The 24,710-nt window shown below is 42.5% G+C and overlaps 1 protein-coding gene across 4 annotated transcripts in view; it reads left to right on the forward strand.

Annotated features, from left to right (window-relative positions):
• The first annotated feature begins 510 nt into the window (after window positions 1–510).
• The window catches only part of LOC119481460 (phosphofurin acidic cluster sorting protein 1-like), a 68,721-nt gene continuing 44,521 nt past the window's right edge, over window positions 511–24,710 (forward strand). For 2 of the 4 annotated variants that reach the window (XM_037758370.1, XM_037758372.1), the window contains exon 1: window positions 512–927. In XM_037758370.1, coding sequence (XP_037614298.1) covers window positions 749–927 — 179 coding nt within the window. In that variant the 5' untranslated portion in view covers window positions 512–748. Of the gene's footprint in view, window positions 928–4,126; window positions 4,726–24,710 lie in introns of those variants that run through there. The other 2 variants (XM_037758371.1, XM_037758373.1) reach the window with 2 other exon arrangements.

Here is a 24,710-nt window from a genome sequence, read left to right on the forward strand (position 1 = left end):
CGGGCGTCCGACGCGACTCGCCGCCTCTCGAAACTCCCGAGAATCATTTAAATCTGTTTTAAAGACAGATTTTTTTTCAGCATGGCTTATTTCTCGCCTCAAATGTTTTCAGAAACACATTTTGGAGAACTATTTTCGTGAAATAAGAGAAGAAAGTTTCCAAACGAGCCTCCATACTGTTTCCGGTTTGAAAGCTGGGAGCAGCAGCCGACGGAGGGAAAGCGTTCATCCAATCAGGTGGGGACAGCCTTGTGTCTAGTGAAAGCCCACCAAGCGTCGAATGTTGGGAAGCGTTGTGTCCCCTTGCAATAAAAAACGACCCCGTGGACACGTTCCATTAGAGCGAGCACAAGCGTGAGCCCGACGCTGACTTTCGTTGACTTAATGGCCACAAGTGTCGCGGTTAACAAGCAAATTCTAATTCTTACAAACAGTCCCTTTAAAAGAGCCGGCTCTTTTAACCAGTTCGTTCTGAACCACCACATCACTACTGAAGAGGCGTAGCTCCGTTGCTTCTCTGCTCATTGTGCGACTACGGCGAGAGAGATTTCCGCTTCCTGCACCGATAAACACCACCAACCCGACACAAGTTGGAACCAGGGAGAGAGGACACACACACACAGAGAGACGCGGGGATTCACCGCCTGCCTTTCGGGTGTTTAAACCCCCTTAAAACACGACAACAAGCCAGGCTACTCCGGGTATTCCTCCTCTTCTCGACCTGAAAGTAGCCGTCTCCAGCTCCAGGATGTCGGAGCGAGGAGGAGGAGGACTCCCGCGGACTGGGGGGGTCCCGTCGCCGCACATGCAGCCCTCCAAGCCGGTCAGCAGCATCACCTCCACCTCCACCTCCACCAGCCGGCCGGTCCACATGAACCTGTACGCTACCTGGGAGGTGGACCGCTCCTCGCCCAGCTGTGTGCCGAGGTACGTGAAGTGAAGTGAAGGAGAAGAAAGCATGACTTATCATTTTGTGGTTGTCGTGGTGATTATTCTGGTTGTCGTGGTGATTATTCTGGTTGTCGTGGTGATGGATGTATGGGGGAATGACCCACAGTCTGTGTGTTTACACTGGGGGATATATCACATAGATATAAACACCCATGGGTGCCTTGTTTGAAAAGATCATCACCTCATATGATAGGATTGTTGCTGTTAGTGCAGGAAGGTAAATATTCTTTGCTCTAATTGGGATGTTTACCCCATTTTTAACCCCTTTAGGACCCCAGTTTGCACCACCACTACCTTTTACAACCTTACTGTTATAGATGGCACCCATGGGTGCCTTGTTTGAAAAGATCATCACCTCATATGATAGGATTGTTGCTGTTAGGTCACATTAAAAGCTAATAATTACAATTTTCTTTGCTCTAATTGGGATGTTTACCCCATTTTTAACCCCTTAAGGACCCCAGTTTGCACCACCACTACCCTGTAGCTTTTACAACCCTACTGTTATAGATAGCACCCATGGGTGCCTTGTTTGAAAAGATCATCACCTCATATGATAGGATTGTTGCTGTTAGGTCACATTAAAAGCTAATAATTACAATTTGCTTTGCTCTAATTGGGATGTTTACCCCAGTTTGCACCACCAGTTCAGTTACCCAGTAGCTTTTACAACCCTACTGTCATTTTTGATCAAATAACCCAGTCTGTGTGTTTACACTGGGGGATATCACATTGACCAAACACCCATGGGTGCCTGTTTGAGAAGATCATCACCTCACATGATAGGATTGTTGCTGTTTGTGCAGCTAATAATTACAATTTTCTTTGCTTTAATTGGGATGTTTACGCCATTTTTTAACCCCAAGTTTGACTACCACCCAGTAGCTTTTACAACCCTACTGTTATAGATAGCAGATACAAGCTTATCGTCCATACTAATGAAGACTGTGTGTGTTGGGGCAGCTGCAGCCTTTCCCCAGTAGATATAGCCTCAGCTGTTGATCAATGCAGACACAAAGATTGAGCTATAGAAAGGCATTTTGTTTCCATATATATATGATACAGCTGGGCGCTGTGATATATATTGGTTTTGAAGAACGATGCAGGAAATCATTTTTGATCAAATAACCCAGTCTGTGTGTTTACACTGGGGGGATATCACATAGACAGACACCCATGGGTGCCTGTTTGAAAAGATCATCACCTCATATGATAGGATTGTTGCTGTTAGTGCAGGAAGGTCACATTAAAAGCTAATAATTGCAATTTTCTTTGCTGTAATTGGGATGTTTACCCGATTTTTTTAACCCCAATTTTCACTACCACCATCAGTTCAGTTACCCAGCAGCTTTTACAACCCTCCTGTTATAGATAGCACAAGCAGGCTTATCATACATACTAATGAAGACTGTGTGTGTTGGGGCAGCTGCAGCCTTTCCCCAGTAGGTAGCCTCAGCTGTTGATCAATGCAGACACATAGATTGATGAAGCATAGGCTGTCAATGCAGCTATAGAAAGGCATTTTGTTTCCATATATATGATACAGCTGGGTGCTGTGATATATTGGTTTGAAGAAGAATGCAGGAAATCATTTTTGATCATCAAATATTTGACTTGTTTCCTTCAGTGCAATGGAAGTTGTTCATGTAGACAATGCTGCAAGGTCACGATAAGACACCTTATCCAGCGTAGCTCAGTCAGTCCCCAAACAAAGACATTCAAGTATAGGCTTTCTTTGTTGAGGATCCAGCTGGCCGGCATGTACTGTGTGGTCACGCTGCTGCTGACAGAAGCAGATGCACACGCTCGATTGACCTGCAATAGTTTCATCTGCATGAATAGACACATATTGGATGTGACGTCCATGTATTATGGGTGTAACGATTCATTTTTGCAAACGAAACAATACCTATCACTTTCCGTGGCTTCCTATATGATTCACGGACGATATTTGGCTCATTTTGAGCGATACGATATTAAGGCTGGGACGATACACCCATCTCCCGATTCGATTCTATCACGATACTTGGGTGCCGATTTCTTTTTTGGCACAGTACAGTATCACAATATACTGAATAGTAACCCCTGCATCATGATACATATCGCATTAGATTCTTGCCAATACACAGCCTTATTAAAAGTGCTAAAAAAATACATCCATATAACGTTTGGTGTGCTTAAATACAAGGTGCAAATTCTTAGTATCAATAGATTATTTACCTTGCAAATTGATTTAAGATCGATATACGTCCCCGGTGAAGGACAACTTGCTGAGTACCTATCGATGTAGTTGGATCGTAGGAATGTAAATCAATACATCGATGTAGTAGATGAATCGTTACACCCCTAATGTGTGTATATATATATTTGTGTGTGCTCCGTCCCAAGTTTATACCCTTGTGTTTATGACTCTGTGTTAATAACCGTTGTCATGAGTTAAAGTCAAGGTCAAGGGTCAAACGCTGTGACCGAAGTGCCGCTCATGTGATTCACAACACCGGTTAAAGCATACAGTGTGTGTGAGAGCTTATGATACAGCAACTGATAAGAGGAATGTAGTAAACAAAAATCTCAAGTCAGCAGAGTTGATTTATTTATATCTGTCGCGCTGACAAAAACATTTACACGCCATGCTGCAGGTTTCATCTGTTAAACCTAGCTTGTAAATCTGCAAGTTTGCCGTTAAATTGTGTTGTTTGTTTTAGACTGAACTGCATCCTTCCAGATGTTTTGGTTACTGAAACAATTAGTGGGAATAAAAGCATGCTGGCACATACAAAGCTCAAATGCTGACATCTTAATGCCGCTTTCTAAAGCGCTCTAGGGCTTTACTAGGTTGGAAGCGAAACCTCGAGGGTATGTTTTGCCTCTTAACATTTTTGGCAACGTGTGCGCACCATGTGCTCGTGAATAAATGATGCAGATCTATATTTTGGAACATGAATAACACATCCATTGTTAGCCTACATTTAAAATATCTTTCCTCTCCCGACCTTTCCTTTGAGATTCCTTGTGTTTGTGTGCTACTATCTAGAATATTTTGGCGTCGTGCTTTGAAAGGTATGGACATTTTTTGGGGCCTTTTTTTTCCCCGCAGGCGTCACGGTCCGTCAAATATCTTCGATTTCACTGCAGTTGCAGCAACAGACAAGAGTCTCGCAGAGCCGGGAAAAAAAGAAGGGGGGGATGTAGAGAAACAGAGGATGAGAGTGGGAGAAGCGTTGGCTCTGTCATCTACATTTAAATAGGATTTCTCACAGACGTGAGCAGCAGGAAAAGGCTTCAGGAACGGTGCAACTAATCTGTCGCTTCCAGAGCTAGCTCAGTCCAGATGATGTTTTGCAGTTGCCTGTTTGCTTCTTGTTGCTCAATCTCTGTTGCTGTGAGGACTCAGAATTCCACCCCCCCCCCTCTCTCTCTCTAGCAGAGGTGTTGTTGCTGTAACCTCTTCCTGTCTACCCAAAATGCCACTTGGTATGCTGTTTGTGCTTCGCCGCTGTGGATAGAATCTACCCTGGCAGGCATAAACATGCACTCAGCTGCAAATTTGTAGCGGAACCTGGAAAAAATACTAAACATATCAACCGAGGACTTGTTTGTTTTGTGGCATTTTTGGGTCACATTCAGAAGGGAGTAACAGGAAATATTCAAGAGTGAGAGATGATATCACTGTGCGAGTATCCGTCTTCAAGTTTAAGCAACCGAGAATATTTGTTTTGAAGGGCCAGCCGTCCGAAATCAGCTCCACCCTTCCTCATATCCATCATCGCGGCCGTGAGTTCCTCTGAGGTCATTTCTGTGTTCAGCTTTCCTGACCTTCTATTCTGCTGTTTACTAGGGAGGGATAAATCATTTCACTGGCTCTAAACCAGCTCTTTTAGAGCGGTGTAGTGGGGGATTCCTCTCTCTGCAGTGTCATCAACACAAACACATCTAACTAAATTAATGCAGGAAAATTTTTTTATTTTCAGCACCTTTTCCTCACAAGTGGTATTTTCTTTTTAATTCATAAGGGACGTGTAATGTTTTATACTTCTGGTGAATATAATCCAATCAATCTTATTTCCATATATGTATATTGTATATACAGTTCCCTTTGTTAACACCTTATTTTGAAAAAAGCAGATGTAGTCACGCGTGTATACTTCCGCTAACTCGCCAAGTCCACCGCTAGCTCTCCCGTTAGCTCCGTTCTCTTTATACATCCATGGTCAGCTCCATCGGGGCCCTTTGAATGCATTTAACATAAACGTCAGTATATGGGTGCTCTACAGTTGTAGCGTCGGCCCATTTGACCACGGAAATGAGAGTGACAGCTGGCTTGACTGCACGTTACGATACGATAACGTTTCCATTTTCTGCAGCCAAATAATCCCAATGAGGAGTACAATAGCTCGAAGCCTCACCTCAGTTATAATATAGGCTGTAGTGGATACAGATTAGCTGTCCACAGGTGTATTTACATTCAGGTGGAATGTGGACGGTGCCTGCCAGTGTTTACATCACACATGGTTTGGATTCCAGCATCCAACAGACTTCAGTTGAGGCCTCCTCGCGCTGCTACTGTGCGTCAGGTATTCCAGGAATGGGCCCCCGTCGCAGAGCTCCTCGCCTTGCATTATTAATGAAGGTGTCCTCACAGAGCTGAGGGGGGAAGTCCCATGACTCAGCTCCATAGATGGTCTGTGCTTCAATGTGGCTTGTGAGCAAACCACAAACCTATAGGAAGGAGAGTGGAAACTTGGTCAAATCTGGACCATGGAGAAGAGGAAAGGTTTAAGCTTTCTGGCTTGTGACTTCTTCGAATGAAGCTTTGTCTACTTGTGACCATTGTTGGACAAGTTGGGCAAGAAACAGCATCACCCTGACCCCTCTCCTAAGTAAAAAAATCAGCAAGTAACTCCCTCTAAAACCACAAATTGTTGCGAACCATAATGCAAGATATGAAAGATTTTGAGCAACTAAGACAAGCAACATTCATAGTGTATGTTCATCTAAACATCAGTCATGCCAGTCAAGGACACAAAATAGCCTCCAAAGTGTTCACCTTTCGTTGTTTATAATGTTTATAATCCAGCAAATGTAACTCAGATAAGTGAAAACAGCAGGTCATTAAAAATACATGCTTATCTACTGACCAAGTAATGAATACTGTTGGCATGTAGGAGGGCAGTGCAGAAATGCAGGATGTTCTGAATTATACATCGTGCATTTGTAAGACCCGTTTGCTATAATTGCCCTGCAACACAATAGTGGGCCGACACTCGTTCCTCGAGTGTCAGCATTACATTATCACCCTGCCCCCTAAAGCCCGGCCGCTGAACACACACACACACACACAAATGGAAAGAAATTGAGATAACGCCAGGCTACAGGCTATCGCGTACATGCACACACACACACACACACACGGACGGGGTAGTGGTGTTCATTAAGAAGCTTTGGCCTCGCCACTTTCCTTGGCGCTGCTCGTTCTTCCGCACAGCCGAGTGGCCGAGAGGTCTGAAGTTTCCTCTCTGCGGCTCAGCTCGCCTGTCGGAGATGAAGGCAGATAGAGTGTAAACCTCCTCCTCCTCCTCTTCACCCTGACTTTCCCTGAGTGTTTACTATTCCTGATAAAAGCCGTCCAACCTCTATCCTCAGGGAGAGGAGGGAGATAATGACATACGTGCTATGGAAAGATTCAGGAATGTGTTTTTATTTGCGTTACAATATTGCAGTCTAAACCAGTCAAATGGTCGCAGTGAAGAGAGTTTTGTTGTAGCATGTTTTTCTCAGCAGCTTGAAGGCCGGCAGGCTGTTAAAAACCTGCAGTGAAACCTCTCACCAAGCTTTTAAAAAGCTGCTAGCCCACTCAAAAGAATTTTCACTGGTATGCCTTTCAGATTTGATGACCAAATAGTGGCATAAATGCTCTTTTATAGTCCTTCTTAAGAATATAATTTGCTGGATAAAGAGTGTCAGTTTGGAGCCTTGAAAATGAGTCAAAAGTATCAGTACTTTTTAAAGCCACTTATTAGATGACCACTGATTAAAGAGGACCTATTATGCTCTTTTTCAGATGCATACTTGTATTTTGGGTTTCTACTACAACAAATTTAAATGCTTTAATGCTCAATAAACACTTAATTTATCTCATACCAGATGTGAGCTGTGTACCCAGACCAGTCTGCTCTGACTGGCTCACTCTGTTGTGATTGGTCAACCGAACCAAACACTTCGGACTCCGCTCCAGCTCGGCTCTAACTAGCTTTTGTTTGAGGGCGTGCCAAACTGGCCGCTAGGCAGGTGTTATGCAAATGTGTTACTTGGTGACATCACCACGTTACGGAAGAAAAGGCGGGACTTCAAGCGAGGCGTTTCAGGCAGTTCAGGAGCAGTGTTTCTGTAGGAACTCCCTTTGGCGTGGACTTTGGGCGTTTGTAACTTTGCAGACCTTTTACATGGACAAAAAACTATACATAACCCTATTTGGTTGCTGCTCATATAAATGGAAAACGTCTGCTACCGTACTGTTTTAAGGCCGATCAGCGAGGTAAATGACTGTTGACTGACTGGAGTCTGGTGGCTTTGTGTAGAGCGTATTAATTGCATGTTTTGTACGTTAATAAATTATAATAACTGTCCAAATCCCTGTTGATTTAATTTGTTATATATTTACTTCAACGTGCTTCACATAGCATCGCACCGGAAAAGGGGCTTAAGTTAGCGTGTCCACCCGGATGTTATGTTTCCATCACTGCCACTGAAGACAAAAGCCAGATGTCAGAGGGTTTTTTTGTCCGGTGGGAAAGGGTCTATAGAGGCCCTGACACACCAAGCCAAATGTCAGTTGTCAGTTTGGGGCCGTCGGTTAGAATCTGACGGCCTAGTCTTTGTGGTGTGTTCATATGCAACTTGTCGGCCAAGACAGAGGCGAGGTGAGGCGACGTAACAGTCGGCCTTCATTGCCGCTAGTTCCTTGATGTTGGCTTGTGTCTGACACACTATCAACAGACTTGAAGAAACCTGCTAGCCATGCAACAACATTAAGGCTAAAAACAACCTATAATGCGACACTCCCAATTCTCTAATGATAATATAGGAACCCCACATTTAAATGGGTCAATACCGTTAATCTGACAGCCACTGTTTGTATTTTGGAAGAGAAAGGAGCCTCTCAGTGATGATGAGTGGCTACGTGACAAAGAGGTGAGGTGAATAAAGGTGGTGAATCTGAGTTGTCCTCCTCCTGCTGCTGCTGCTCCTGCCGTGTAGCTGCTGTGGTTGATTTAGGCTGTAACAATGCTGTGGTCTGAGGAGCCTTTGTTGCGGTGTTGTAAGGATTGTGTGTGTTTTTGAGAGCTCATGTCTCCTGGCAGCGATCCCCATGCTGTGGAATCACAGACTCCCGGCATCTAGCAGCTTCTAGCACACACACACACACACATATATTTCCATTTCCAATGTGTAGTGACTATTCACGGACAATGTCACTGACATATGCTTCGCGTTCATCTAATGTGTTATAAACAAGGACACAGTGGCATCCAGTTACATAAAAGGACACGCTGTGAGGGAAACACAAATCACGCTGACAACAGGTGCATAATCGCACACACACACACACACATTCACACTGGATAATGTTATGACAAAGCATTTTCTACATAATCTCATTTTCAGCCTGTTGAAACACATAAGCCGGATGCTTAGCTGGAAACATAAAGGCTTCTCATTCAGTGCATACCTGAGTTTGTTTATATTTTGCACATCTCTAACGTGTCTAGGGAGGAAGCTGTCTGGAACATTTCTCTCTCTCTCTTGCTATAACAGCACAATCACACTGTTAATATTTCCGCACACACACAAAGATGCACACAAAATCCGCATTGGGACGTGAGCAACTCAACATTACCTACATTTGTGCCTCCGTGCTACTACTGTATATCCGCATAGTCCATGCAAACGATGTGCGCACACGTCTGTAATCCCCGCCAGCTCAGGTTACACATCGTTTCTCCTGGGTGATAATAACACAAGCTTGTAATGCACTTAACACAGATTGACCTTGACACAGTGGCTGCCAGGGTTGCGGACAATAACTTATTGACATTTCGGCAATTCTAGGGGTTGTTACATGGATGTTGTTGTTAATATATATGACGCAATTGTACGACTCAGATTTATGATGACTATCAGTACTTTTGACCCTTTTTTGGCATATTTTATTTGAAGAAGAAAAACTAATATAGCTTATTACTTTGATGGCAATGTGTGTGATTTTCAAGGTGTTATATGTCCGTATGACAGTAAGTAAGCAAGACAGTGTTCAAGAAGGAGCACAGCAGAAGTCTTTCAATACATAATTAGAATTTTGAGCTGTGTTACATAAGCACTAATGCATTACCTCAATAACATGGTAGTACTAACTGAAACTATATAAGAAGTGTACGTAGTCACCATGACGTCACCCATTGGTTTGTGGACTGCCGTTTTGAAGCCTCGAGTTTGGTATTTTTGGCTGTCGTCATCTTGGTTTTTTGCAACCAATAGTGACACAAGAGGGTGGAGCGAAGTATAACCGAACGTTGAATAAGACATTTTTAGGCGACCAAAATGTTACATTTAACTTTAATACGAACAGAAAACACACTGTGAAAGGGTTAAAGTTGTAAGACGAAAACACGGACAACATACCCTGCTTTATGATCTATTTGACTCTAAATGGGACCATAATTTAATAAATGAACATCATGCTGTATTGATGAAGTCTTGAAACTAGCGATTGAGACCATAAACTCACGTTTACAATGTTTACTGAGGTAATAAATCAAGTGAGAACCAAGTCGGCGAACTTTATTACTCCTTTCAACCTTGACAAAGGCAGCGCAGACCAGATCCACTCCTTCTGTTCTTACCGTTCACAATAAAAGCTCTAGACATGTAATATTCGTAGGCAAGTACTTTGTATATTCATGTTGTTTATTTGTTATATCCCCGGTGTGAAGGCTTTTAGGTGCTGCTAGGTAGATTTTTTTTTTTAACCTTTGGACAGAGCCAGCTGTTTCCCCGTTTCCAGTGTTTATGTTAAGCTAAGCCAACTGTCTACTGGCTTTAGCTTTATGTTTAGTGTACACAGATATGAGAGTGGTAATGATCGCTTTATCTGACTGTTGGCAAAAAAGCAAATAAGCAAACTATCTTGAGTTCAGGTAATCCATGTTAACCAGTTCAGAAACAAAAGTACGTGCATAAGTAAGTCAGTATTCCTTTTGGCTCAGCAGTTGCTGCTCAACTCGCGCCGTCACTCTGATGCTCTCGCCCCGTTATGATCGCTGCTTCGAGGCAGGAGCGGCTCCGATTGGTTGATTTGACCAGGAAGCTAATGCGATTGCCCATTCAGATAGTGGTTTCCTGTCCGGCGGTTGTGCAGGGTGGTGGACAGCGAGCTCCGATGGCATTGTCTCCCCCAGCGCTCAAGCTAAACTGGATTAGGCGGGTGCTCTGCTCATTAATCTGTAATCGCTTTAATGAAGGGTCAATTATATTGTGTGTGTGACCACATCGAGAGGATTCATTCTGTATGTGTGAGATCTTTATTTGCATTGTAAACTCACACATATTTAATTAGACACACAGATACATGAATAGCCTCGTAAGCAAACATTTTCCACTTTCTAATCACTATCTTATCTCGTCTCACACACACACTCGCATACTGCAGGTCACATGCTCAGTGAGTCTCGCAGGCCTAGACGAAAGGAGAGAGGCCAGACAGAAGCCCTGTGCTCTGGATAACAAAGTGCAAACCAGCAAAAACATGATTAGCAAACTTGCCAACAACGATAACTTGTGCTCAGCGTGTTTTTGTTTTTTCTTATTCAGCCGATGGACGCTGCAACACGTGCTAACCTCAATTTGTCACACACATGCTTTTTTTGTTGTTGTAAACATATGAGATAGACTTTGACAGTGTTGGGTTTGCTGTATGTGTGTGTGGGAGTGTAAAGGTTGATTCTGCCCTCCTTAGGAAGTAGCAGGCCTCAGTGTGTCCTTGCCCGTGGCTGTGGGAAGTAGAGCAAGACGCAAAGAGATGGAGCGAGAGAGAAAGAGAGGGAGGTTGGCACAGAAAGACAGAATGAAGGAGTGAAGAACAAGAGGTCACTTTCTGTTTTTTTTAGCACACATGACACCTCGGCCTATGCCTCTGTGTGTTAATGTGTGAGTATATACTTGTATTACTTCCATTGTGGGAGTTTTTTTAGGTTTTTATATCATTCTGTAGCTTCCCATTTGTGTTCCTTATGTATTTAAATCCGAACATTCAAATTTTGGTCGAAGTATGGATTTTTTTAGAGTCAAAATGCTATTTTCCCTTCTAAAAAAAACATTTTCCCACGTGACCTGACGTAGGTTTCTGCATGATAGCATTGCTGCATGATGTACAGTTTATATACTGTACATCCTTATAGTCAGTGTATTAATGTTACATACAGTAACTTAGATGGCTGTCAGCATGGAAGCTAAGCAATGTATTGCTGTGTGGACGCCACGTTAGTTCAGATCCAAAAGTAACATAATAAAACTAACCGAACGATGCAGCGGTGGATCAGCAACTCCCGTGTTCTGTGAGGTAAAATCACTGTTTCTGTGAATTGAGTCTGGTGGCTTTGAAGACAGCGATATAGCGGCTTCAGTTCTCCGTCGGAAAGGGCTGTCTGACGGCGTGGTAAAACTGTGAAAATATTCTAAATATAGTGTACACTTAAACTGATTTTAATTTTTTTTTACGTGGCTAAAATATGTTTTTCTACTGTCGCTTTACCTCGCCGTCAGACGGCCCTTTCCGATGGGAAACTCCAGCCGTTATATTGCAGTCTTCAAGACCAGACCAGACTCCATTCACAAAAGCAGTCATTTTACCTCGCAGAACACGGGAGTATACATACAACTTCACTTCAAAAAATCCGAACTAACCCTTTCAGGTATTTCCAAACTTAGCACAGCTAACTTTGACTCAGCTAGTGCTAGCGTTCACATTATTCATAACCTTATTGGTTAGCTTATTTTGGTAATCTATGTCACTGCTTTTTGCAAACGGCTCAGTGGGCGTTTCTATTTGAAAAAAAAACCCAAAACGGAACAAAATGCAGATGGACTTGCCCATTGACTATTGAATTGTATGGGAAAGACTTGGTTTGTGTTCAGGGTTAAACTAGGTCGTGCCACTCCGAAGATACACATCTTCGTCTCTGCTGGTCTATTCAGAGTAGGATACAGGCTGATGGATGATTAAGTGACTGTCACTAAAAACTGCTGTTATGTGCAGTGTTTTGACAACTGATAATACTGATAGAATGACTTTCCTGAATTGTATTTTGTCATTTCAAGGCCCTGACACACCAAGTTGATGGTCAGCCGTTCGCCAATTTCGGGCTGTCAGTGAGCGTCCGACTCTAAAATGAGTCGTGTGGCTCAAAATTCGGGCCAGAAATGGGCTTAAAATCATACAGTGTATGCACAGCTTAAGTCAATTCAGTGTCAATAATATAGTCTTCAAAAGTGACAAAACAAGTTTGTGTTTGCACAACCACATAAAACTTCCCTTTTTTTACCTGTGTGTTTACATTTCCTTGAGGTACGTACTACGTAGCCAGACAGAGGCGGGACTGAGTGGAAAACTAAAAAAGGGGAAAATGCACTAGCGGGGGGTTTTCAATCCGTCCTGCAGTCACATCTCTAGAGTCCATCTATTGAAACGGCTTCCTTTAATTTCTGTTCATTGTGTCCGGTATACTGTATATTCAGGCAGCCATACAGCAAGATGCATTTTCATCACCTTTCTCATCTTACCTCCAAGTCTCAAACCTTTCATCAAATGGAGGTGGTGTGTTATTGTGTGTTGTCACATTAAAGGGCCATTTCTCAAAGTGTTGCATTGAATTCACAACAAGCACTTGAACCTTAGATCTTCACATGTAAATACGTTATTGTATGTTCTCATTGTCATGTTATACACCTCGAGTCAAAGGATGATTGTGTGTGTCAGAGTGTGTATGATTGCTGTGTGCTCGCCTCGCACTGCTTGCTGCCTTTCATGGTGTGATTTCCATTGCAGCTGCTTCTTGCCTCACTTTGCCTCTGCAGTAAATGGTATGTGTGTGTGTGTGTGTGTGTGTGTGTTTGCTCACACTTTTCTGCTGCTTTTAAGTATCATCTTCACTGCATTCTTTGCCGCACTTGAGTCCGGCCTCACCGGCACATTATAGTGTGTATTAGTGTGTGTTGATTTGTGCGAGCGTGTTATTGTTCGTTCACGCCGTGCTTTCACATCGAATCATTTTCAGTTTATGTTCGGCAGCACTCGAATCAGTGTCCGGGCTGACCTTGCACTTAGGTGTGTTCTCCCTGTATTTCTACCTCGCAATATCACCTCACAGAGTGCAAATCATCTCCTCTCACCTAGCGACTTACATCAAATAACGCTTTACTGTGTGTACATGTGTGTGTGTGTATATGTGATGGCAGGGTGTTCTCTTGCCTCAGGCGAAGTGTCGGCTCATGTCAGCAGGGTGACTGTCGCTTTCTCTACGGAGGCACAGCAAAGAAAGACTGGAGGAGGAAAGAAATAGGAAGAGAGGAGAGAGGGATCAGGCATCCCCAGGGCACCGTAGAAGAGAAAATGATGAAGTGAAGGGTGACGTTAGCCTGGTTCCAGACCTCTGAACTGTCGCTCACATCGCAGATTTTATCAGCGGTTACAAAAAGGTCTGGGCTTTTACATAGTTATAGTGAACCTTTGGTGGGCTTTTGCGGGACTAATGTGTAGTGGTGGGGGAAAAAAACATCCATAGACTGTATTTAAAGATGGACGAGGCATCTCCACTTCCTCCCACTCTACAGAAGTGAAGATACTGGAAATGCCATCTTGAGATTTTGCCGTCATTTGGAGCCAGAGTCTGCGCAGTAGTGATCGGGTGATGGAGTCGCGGTATCGAGGTCACCTACCCGAAACAATCGGCCGCACTTTTTTCAGCGAGAGAGACTCACAGCTGCCAATCGTGACGCCTCACCCCCTTTTTATAGCATCAACTTTTGGGGAGCTGTCATGTCATCCATCTTTATATACAGTCTATGGTACCAACCGTGTCATGTTGGCTTGTCAGGAAGAACGCTAAATACCACTCCAATGTTACGCTACATTTTGGCGAGGAAAAATTAAAGGGGTCCTTTGACCTCTGACCTCAAGATATGTGAATGAAAACTCTGAGGTGAAGAGTGAAAACTATCTTATTAGATAAAACAGATGTTGACAAACATAATTTGCAGTTTAAAAAAGGTAATATTTCACAATATATCTTATGATATATTACCTTATGATGGTTCTTAAGATTGTTATTCCAAATATACCTGTGGAGTGAGGTATGTTAAGAGTGTTTTTAATATCTTTTTTATATCTACTCGGAAGTCCATCCTGGCCGCACCGATTTCAAATCGTAAATATTAAACATGTTCAATATTTACGATCATCGGCTAATGCATGAGCTAATGCAAAACAGCATAAAGTAGTAGTAAGGTGGACCTCAGAAATGGAGGACCAACTTGTTGATTTGTGGCAACAACACAAGTGTTTATTTAACGTATACTCCATGACTTCATCCATCCATTTCAGAACAAAGTGCTAAATCACTAATTCTTCCTGCCCGTCGTCCGTCATGTTTGTTCACACTAAAGTCACGTTTGACTCCGAGAGACTTTGAATGATTTCTGTTTTTGTCGGGACTCTTGTTGTTTATGAATGGAATCTGTTAGTGTGTGATGTTTTGGCCAAATCGCTGCTCTCCACACACTATAGGAACAAAACTGTTAAATTTAACATAACATATGGTTATGTGTGGGGTCTCTCACATCTTCAAACTCTGTTAAGATTTGAAAAATCTTTTAGTGTGGGCCAACCTTTAGTCTACGAAATGTCCAAAAAATGTGATGAAATGCTCACAATTTCTCAAAGCCCAAGGTCTTGTCATTCAGCAAAATATCTTTGAATAAGTAACATTGTCTGTAAACCTGCTCAACTGTGCATAATGTACACTGGTTATAACACAGCTGAAAATCAAAACATGTCAGTTTGTACTGGTCTGTTTGGGCAAAAATCAAACCTGTTACACTGAACGATGGAGGGATAACAAACTGGGCATTCAGTCTGAGTGTTATAAGCTAAGGTAAAGTACAGAAAAACCTTGTATACCATCACGCACAAATATCGGAGACAGACGGAGGGTGGCGGGAGCAGGTCGATGAGAAGAGGAGTGTGAGGAGTCAAGGGGGGAGGGAGCGTGAAGCCGAGGGTGAGATGAGACGAGAGCATGGTGAAAAAAAAGGGATTAGGCTGTGAAGGAGAGAAAATGGACTTGAGTGGATGAAGGTGAGAAGATGGGGGAGGAGGAGAGGCTGATGAGGGGGGGGAGGCTTTATCAGGAAAGGACGACATCAAAGACGGGGTGGTTTGGTGAATGGAGAGGGAGCAGCTGGGGCACAAGGAGGAGATGTGAGCTGATGGAGGAATTAGACTCCTCCTCATCTCTCGCTCTCCTTCGTCTCTCCTTGTGTTTCCATCCGTCTCTCCTTTATCCCCCGTCTCCCCACAGCGTCAGACTTCTCTGTCGATGCCAGCTATATCTCTTTTGTCTTGGGTACTACCCCAGTCATGTCCATAACTCAGCCCACTGATCTACTGTCCCCTGCTGGCCTTCTTCTTCCTCCCAGTGCCACCATTACAGCTCTGCCCCACAGTCACACCCTCCTCCTCTTCCTCACAGACAGCTGTGATGGATCCGCTGCCACCAAGTGCACCTCCGCCGCCATTGTTTCCGAAGCAGCCGACACCCAAGGTGCCATCACGGCTCCTCTGAGGTGACGCAGAGTCAATCATTTGGTACCAACATGGCCGTCGCGGGCTCTATTTCAGTCCTGCTGCGTCACATTGCAACAGCTTCAAGCTTTAGTAAATACAAATACATTTTAAGCACCGTTTTGGCTGGAAGTCTCTGCAATTCAATCTGTGTCCTTTTAGCGTGCCAAGACATGAATAAACATAGAAAGAGCTACACAAGCAGAGCACTCAGCAGTGTTTATGCGATATGATTATTTAAAGAAAAAAGCTTATATTGGCCTTGTGATACATTTTGCAGCCAGGTACAGAATGGCTTGGTTCTCAAATCTGTAATGTTTTACTTAACTACTGAACTTTTTGTTCAGTTTTGTGGTGTGACACTTATTTTTGTCACATGCTGCTGCCAAAAATATAATTCCAGGAAAATCCTGAATAGTGTGATTTGTACTATTTCTGCTTTCATGAGGGATAATAGGCCTACTTACCGTAATATGCTGTATGTAAGATGTGTTGAATGTTAGTGACACAAAAAACTATTGAACGCTCCCTTTTAAATTTTGTATTTTATTACATTAGGAAAAATACAGAGTTTCAAGTCAAATAGGCTCATTGTCAGTAGCGATGCACCGATATCGGGCCGATACTGACTCAAACAGCTGGATCAGTTATTGCTGACAATGGGGCTAATTCTATGTTTATCAACTATATACATTATATACTGGCATTTTAATTTCTGTAAATTTGTTGCAGCATTAAAAAGGTTTACACTTGAATTGTAATTCCTAAAGATGTTTTTAACAAGTTGTTGGTGTACGATTTATTATGTAGTCAGATCAAGGGCCCATGAAAGTCCCTGAAAGTCCATATGAAGTCTTGAATATCGTCAAGTTGTCTGATTGTTCTCTGTTAGGTGTTTGGAAATGGAAAACACTGTGTTGTGCATTTAGGTGCTTTTCGCTGTACATACACCCACAATGGATGCTGTTTGGAAGTTCCTGCTTTTGCTGGATTTGATCTTTCACCTCAGTGTGTTGCTTTTCAACCACTGTGAAGAAGTGGAAGTTTAGTTTCTAGTTTTGAGTCAGTTGTTAACCTGAACCGCCTCCTCAATGCACTCTGTTGTAATTACATTGTTAGGATTGTGTGCCTCTTGTAGGCACCAAAACATCTGTGTCTTTCTGGTTTACGATGCTCTCTCTCTCTCTGTTTCCCAGATTGAATTCAGGCCATAGGCTACTATTTGTCGCTATCGCTGAGAAAAACACTCTCCGCTTATGTATTTCCTGCGAGCCATTTGTTCAAAGGGTTTCAAAACAGACTGATAAGTGAATTGCTGTGCGGTTGCTGCCGCTGTTGGGCGGTTTGTAGCGGAGATTGGATGTGATCAGGGAGCCTTGTTTTTTGATTTCTTTATCTATTTCTTCCAGTACAGATGTAGAGCAGAGCCACGCATTATTGTGCAGATGGCAACAGTAGCCTCCGGGGGAAACGCTCACACACACACATTTGTATATTTATTCAGCTCCATGGGTGACTTTTCATTACCTCCTTGCCAACACACCTCTGTTATGTTCATACGCTATGACTCAACGCGTTAACCTTCACTTTCTCTCACTTGTGTTTGCCCTTTTTTTCTCTCCATCTTTCCTTTTTTATTTCATCCAGGGAGTCTGGTTTGAGGTTTTTCTCTTCGTTCTTTTTTCAGCATTTCATGTTCAGCACTGAAATGCTGAACTACTGAACTGTCCAAAATCTCCAACCTCCCGTCTTTCTCAATTTTGAGTTTCTCCGGGGGATTTGTTTAATAGCTAATAACATCTCAAACTCACTCACATTCGCGCACACACTGCACAATTAACTGCCACGTCTTCCAAAACGAGGCAGCTGCCACCCACGTACCAATACGCGTACTAGATAGCTTAGTATAACAACATCAAAAAATGAAGTGCCCACCCACCTACGTGCAGTCACACGCTCAAATAGCTCCCATGCTGTGGGCAAAAGCACACAGCGGAGAGCCCTGCCAGGATTTGATCTTGGTGAGCAATAGGTCCACACACACACACTCACACACTCACCCATACATTCGCTGTTATGGAGGAATCACTTCTGCTCTGCTTTCAGATTAAATGTGAGTCATGGCGGGGGAAAACACACACTGACAGAGAACTGTATGGGAAAGTCACTTACTGCAACACTCAATGGTGCATATAGTACATATTGTCCATGAAGGTACACACACACATACACACCACGGCCATGTTACGTATTACCTGTAACCTACTTATGCCACTGTACACTCACCCACTCTGTTTCTCTGACTGTTTCTCCCACACACACACACTGACACATACATTCACACACATGTGCTGGCAGAACGACGTGCCTATTCATCAATGCAAGCACACACATGCATGCGTGGGAGATCGTCGCATCATAAGTAGACGTGGTGGAGAGGGAGAGCAGAAGGGTGTGTGTGTGGTGTGTGTGTGTGTCAGAAGTCTTGGGTGATTTTGTAAGCTGATTGTGTTGATATTTTGGCAGCCTCGGGCATCTTCACACATGTGATGTTAGAGGTCTTTCAAAGTAAAGGTCACAAACCTTTTTTTTTTTTTGGGATATTTTTTTTTTAGCATTTTCGGAATTGAACCGGGACGTTGTGGTGGTTATATGGCATGTGCTTTAACCACACGCTCCACAAAACTTTCAAACATGACCCCAGTTTCTTTTGTAGCTTTAAAGAGGACCTATTACGCTTTTGTGCTTTTTTCCCTTTCCTTTAGTGTGTTATATAGTAGACTTGCCACGATGGTCGGTGTTACCGGTGTTACACGGTGGTCGGGCACATGCCGATTACATTACGTACCCACCGTTCCCACCGCCGTTTTGCTTTTTTTTTACAGAAATAAACAGTTTATTTTCGCACATCAGCGCCGTGTCATCAATACATAGTCGGACAACGGAAGCTACAAACTGAAAGTAAAAGTGTCTGCTCCATACGGAGTCTCAGCTCAGAGCAGCAAGTGTCAGATTTCACACACACGGGGCGAGACAGACAAAACGATGATGGAGGATTTGGTGTCGAAACGAAAAGCAAAAGCGCCTATTTGGCAATATTTCAGATTTACACCGAATGCTATAAGGGAACCATAACATTAATGAGGAATCGGTCACAGCCGGGTGGAAACCTGCAGCCCCGCAGCGAAAGCTCTACTGGAGAGGCCAGACACACAGCCACCTGATGTTAAAGATCAAAGTAAGCGTGATACACATATTGACCGTCATCTTTTCTAGTAAAATGTCCAGTGTAATCGGTAACACCGGTGTTGTCACAAGTTTATTAACCTGGTGGGAAAAATGTCCTCACCGTCACATACCTTTTATATAGTTTTTTTGTTCATGTAAAAGGTCTGCAAAGTTAAAAAGCCCAAAGTCCAGGCCAAAGGGAGTTCCTACAGAAACACTGCTCCTGAACTGACGGAAATGCCTTGCTTGAAGTCCCGCCTTTTCTTCTGTAACATGGTGATGTCACCAAGTAACACATTTGCAGAATACCTGCCTAGCAGCTAGTTTGGCACGCCCTCAAACAAAACTAGTTAGAGCAGAGCTGGAGCGGAGTTCAAAGAATTTGTTTAGGTTGATCAATCAGAGCAGACTGGGCTTTTCAAAACAACGTTTTTTTAACTTTAAATTCAATGTTCTAGTAGAAATCCAAAATACAAGAATGCACCTGAAAATGAGCATAATAGGTCATCTTTAAATATAATAAATCCAGCTGAAATGATGGCTGATGATGCTTTTAGATCTTGATGTGGTGCTTTTTAACAACACCAGAGGTTTCTTGCAGGGGTAACCCCCTCAGGAAATGAGTTAGTGAATCAGTCATCTCCTGAGTTGAATCAGACAGATCCTGGCGCATCTCGTCTTGTGATCAATTTAGTTACTAAATGACAGTTTGCCCACTTACCCCACCCAAGGAATATATGACAGTTGCTTCTGCTCTTTCTTAATGAAGGTTGTTTCATTTTATAAACCGTATAGCCCGACTGATACTGGATTTTTGAGGCCGATACTGATTAGTGCTGGGCAATATCGATTTTTGCATATCGTAATATAGCAAAAGTGTTGTCTTTTCCTGTTTTTAAGGGCTGCATTACAGTAAATTGATATCATTTTCTGACATATCTGACATAAACAACATATAATCTTGACACGAATCCCCAACATTTTTCTTTTGTGTGACCAAAATATTGAGCAGGGCATTTTTTTTAACGTTAGCGTGGGCGGTCGGCGAGGCGGCCCACCTCTGATATAACATGCTGTTGGGAAATTCTGACTTGTCAATTAGACGTTAGTGTGACATCTTCCTCCTTGGATATTCTGTTGATGAAGTTGGTCTCTTCATGGTAATGATCCAGTTATTATTTATAAGATAAATGATTTGTTGACGTGCAACAAAAGTCCTAAACCGGAATGGAAACTGGGGATGTACGAATACATGGACAGTTACTACATTTGCTTGGCTACACGTCAAACCATTGCTATATTAGGTAGTGATTAAGCATGGCAAAGGGGACATATCATCATATACTGTATCACATCATATTAATGGTGCTAGATATTATCTTATCTTCCATTTTCCACGTTTTTTTATGGCTCATATTTAAAAAGATATTAAAAGACAGACAAGACTGTTAGCAGCGTCATAAAGAGAAGATAGATGTGAAGGAGAGAGACAGAACACATGGAGGGCAGACAGTACCGGAATAACACAAAATCAATCCAAATCCAGTGTTGGAGGAAGATGGAGGTAAGCAGAGATGGAGATCGAACCGACAAAAGATTTCTAAAAAAGTACGGACCAGCATACCAATTAGACGAATACTGCAGAGAGGATGATGGGATGGAGAGGAACGGCTATCAGATGAGACAGATGGAGAATAGTACATCGCCACAGGAGGAACGGGCCTTCAATGAAGAGAAGGTAGCGGGCAGGAGATGAGAGGCAGAAGGGCTGCTTTTTGTTGGCGGACAGTGGTGGACAGCTTGTGTTACTGGGAGAGATAAGAAATGAAGAGCCTGCAGCACTCACACAAATAAACACACATTTGGCCCTGATGCATTGTGTCAGTACGACCGTGACCCGGTTGTAAGAGCCTGACATCCTCTGATGCAGGTGACACACCTTCGAAATTGATATCAAATGTATTTAGACATTTACTGGGCTCATGTCGGCAAAATTATTAATAGATTCGGTTTGTTAATGCTACACACACACACCGTGGAAAAGGGAAATGTCACAGAAGGAGGAACAAAGACTGGCAGGAGTGACTGTCGGCTTCATTTCACGTCTAATCTTCCCGAACAGAATATTCTGGTGAAAAACCAGACGTCTCTTTTATCGCCCAGCCTCAGTAGCCACAGTTCATTTAATTATAGCCGCTAACTTCCAAAGCACTTCTCCTAGATTGCCATGAAATCTCCCGTGCACCAAAACAACAAAAAAGCAGAGTCTCGCAAAGCCATTAGCTGATGAAAGGTAGTTTTAATAGTGTTATTTGCGGTTTGTTATTTATTGAAACTCACCTTGTATGTCAAGGTGAGTTGTGGATCTATTATTGTCCTGCCTTTTTGTGCAGCTCTAAAAAGATCAGAGGAACAGAAAGCCAAAAGAACACTTTTATTTTAAGAATAATATAATTATTTCTCTGACTTTTGCTGCTTTTTGAGGCGTTTCATATCCCTAAAAAACAGAAAAACTGACAGACTGAGCTTTTGTTCCTGTTCACAGGGGAGTGAATGAGCAACAGACTGACTGTGCAATGAATTCAAGATATTTATGTATTCAAGCTGCTAAAAATATGTTTCTTGCTGGCATCGAAACGACAACATTTTACCCGTAATATGAGGAAAAAAAATTGTAAATGTAAAACTAATGAGGCTCTTTGAGGCAGGAAGCACCAGTGGACCCATTTAGAAATAAGGGGAAGTCTATCCCCTATTTAATCCCATTAACCCAATTTAACACATGAATATTATAGCTGGGATATGAAAATATAAACACCTGAGCACGGCATCCTCTAAATCCTATTAATTCAGCTGTTCCTTGCTGAAGATTTTGAGCTTAACCGCTATGAGAAGTTGAAATGAGAACTTGAGGATGCGGCTCCCAGCTGACATTTGGCGAAGGCGAGGTACACCCTGGACAGGTCGCCAGACTATCACGTCCTGCATATCTTTGGACTGTGGGGAGAAACCTGAGCACCTGGAGAAAACCCACGCTAACACGGGGAGAACATCAGCCTTCATTTCAATATACAAGGACGTATACTGAAAGAGAACAGAGTTCTGCAGAGTGACGTCTCTCTGTGTAGATGGACAGACAGAAGGACAGGTGTAATGAAGTTTTTTATGTGTCTGTACCACTAGTGTTATTGCAGTGGATGTAAAATATCTGTATCAATAACTGCCTGTTATTGGTTATTGGTAGCCATTTCAATATTATGCATCTGTTATATCAATATGAGCCCAACGGTCAGACAGATAGTGGCTCCCTAAACTGCAGCATGGATCAATAGGTTCTATATTAAAAGCTACTGGATTAGTGTGCTGTTGCCCCGTGCTGCTCTTCCTCCTCTTTTCTCATTCCCTCCCTCCGTTCCTCTACCTCCCTCTATCTCTCTAGTCAGAGCTAATAGTAAAGCATTCATGCATATTGATTAGCAGAGCCACAATTAGCTTCCTCTGTGTACATGTTTGCTTCGCCTCTGGTATTATTCAGATCAGTTTCCTAATGTGTGTGTGTGTGAGCAGGGTTGGATGCTGATTTTCCGTTCGGACAAACGCTGATGAGATTTGAATCAGGACGAGTCTGTACCGACTGTAACTGTGGAGAGATTATATGCCGGTATGCTGTTGCTGCTGTGTGTTTATGTGTGTGTTGACTCAAAGCTCACAGCACATCATACAGAGGTTTATCCATGACTCCTGATTAGAAACCATTGCGACTGAGCGAGGCTCGATCAGAATACTAATATCACCACAGTGGGGTTTTAGGATTTTTCAGAAGCTGCGCAATCATGCACACTCATATTTGAATAACTTTGCAAACTTGTTGAATAATACCCTAGGAAATAGTGTAATTTAGAACAATTCACAAACACTTCGGCAAGTTTATACCTCGCTGAGCTTGATGTGGTGGGATGATTTTCACTCTGACTCAAGTCCTCCAAAACATTGCCAAATATTGGTGTTTTTTTTTTTTTAGAAAGAAAGAAACATTTAACTAGGGGTGTAACGATTCATCTTCTACATCGATGTATCGATTTATATTCCTACGATCCAACTACATCGAGAGGTACTTGGCAAGTTGTCCTTCACGAGGGACGTATATCGATCTAAAATCAATTTGCAGGGTAAATAATCGATTGTATCGCTACTCAGAATTTAAATTAAAACATTTTGGCTTTTACCAAAAGGGCGATGTCCTTGTTAAATTTTGCAGTTGCACTTTTTTATTATTTTCAAATAAAAGGTGCACGCTTTTTACATTAATTGTTGTGTTAACTTGTTTATATCCATAATTAATTTATCCCTGATTCCCTTACAAAAAACATTTGAGGAATTCTGACCTGTAATGACTGAATTTTTGGCAAAAAAGTAACTGTATTGTATTGTATTGTATCGTATCGTATCGCTCTAGATGAGCCAAATATTGTCCTTGAATCGTAACCATGGAAAGGGATACGTATCGTATCGTTGTAAAAACATATCGTTTCACCCCTACATTTAACACATAAAAATAAATAAGAAAATCTTAACACAAGATCCACTTGCTAGCTTTTTCTGGAGCTCACCTGTCTGAGCAAACTGTATCTGCTGATGAAAGCTGTGAGATGTGGTTGAAAGCTGTGGAAAAAGCTAGTGAGTGGATGAGTTTCCAATATCAAGAATGGACTAAAAATATAGCCAGCCACCCTTAATACCTCATAGTAAAATTATTTATTTACTTGCTTATTCAGCAAAACCATCTAGGGTTAGATTAAAAATCCGGTTGTGCCGTTAAAGTCCGGAGCTTTGATTTACGGTTAAGACTGCAGAGTGTTTTATACTCAAACCGTAGGTTCTGGTTGACATTTCTTTTAAATGTCTCAGTAAAAATAAAGATCCAAAGCACTGCTACACAGTGCAGCTGTGGCTCTTTTGGCAACCAAATTATTCATCAAATGAAGCCGCGGCATCTCCTGCTCCATGAGTCAGACGGTTCCTCCTACTCGCAGCTGATATTTGCTTTTGAATGTGCCTTTTTTTATTTTTAGTCATAAGTCACTTTAAGAGACACGCAAACCAAAAATCTTTTGAGAATGAAGCCAAGTTGGCGACGTGAAAGATGGCTGAAGGACCTTAACCTAAGCCTAACGTAAACCAAGTTGTGGTGCTAAACTCTCGAACTCATCTGGAAATGTCGCCCCCGGATCAACCAGACTGTTTACTGCTCATGATGAGTCATGAGAAGTCCATATAACATTTGGTGTGTGATGATTGGGTTGGAAGAGAGCCTGAAAACAGCATTTTCTGCCATTTTGACATGATAAATTACTTTAACGATTAACCATTTATCAATATAGTTGGCGTTTTTTCTTTTTTTATGTCGCTCGACTAACCGATTCGTCGACTAAATCATTGCAGCTCTACTTTATACTACAAGTTGCTGGAGTTTTGACCTTTCCAAAGAAACATAAACTGGCAAAATACTGCTTATCTTTCTGTCTTTGTGCAGAAATGTGGGCCTCCTATGTAGATAAACAAAGTCTTCTCTCTCTCACACACACATATACTCCTTCATCCATAAGCACGACCACAGATTGTCTTGTTTTTTCCTCAC

This window comes from Sebastes umbrosus, chromosome 22 (genome assembly GCF_015220745.1).
Source record: "Sebastes umbrosus isolate fSebUmb1 chromosome 22, fSebUmb1.pri, whole genome shotgun sequence".
Lineage (NCBI taxonomy): Eukaryota > Metazoa > Chordata > Actinopteri > Perciformes > Sebastidae > Sebastes > Sebastes umbrosus.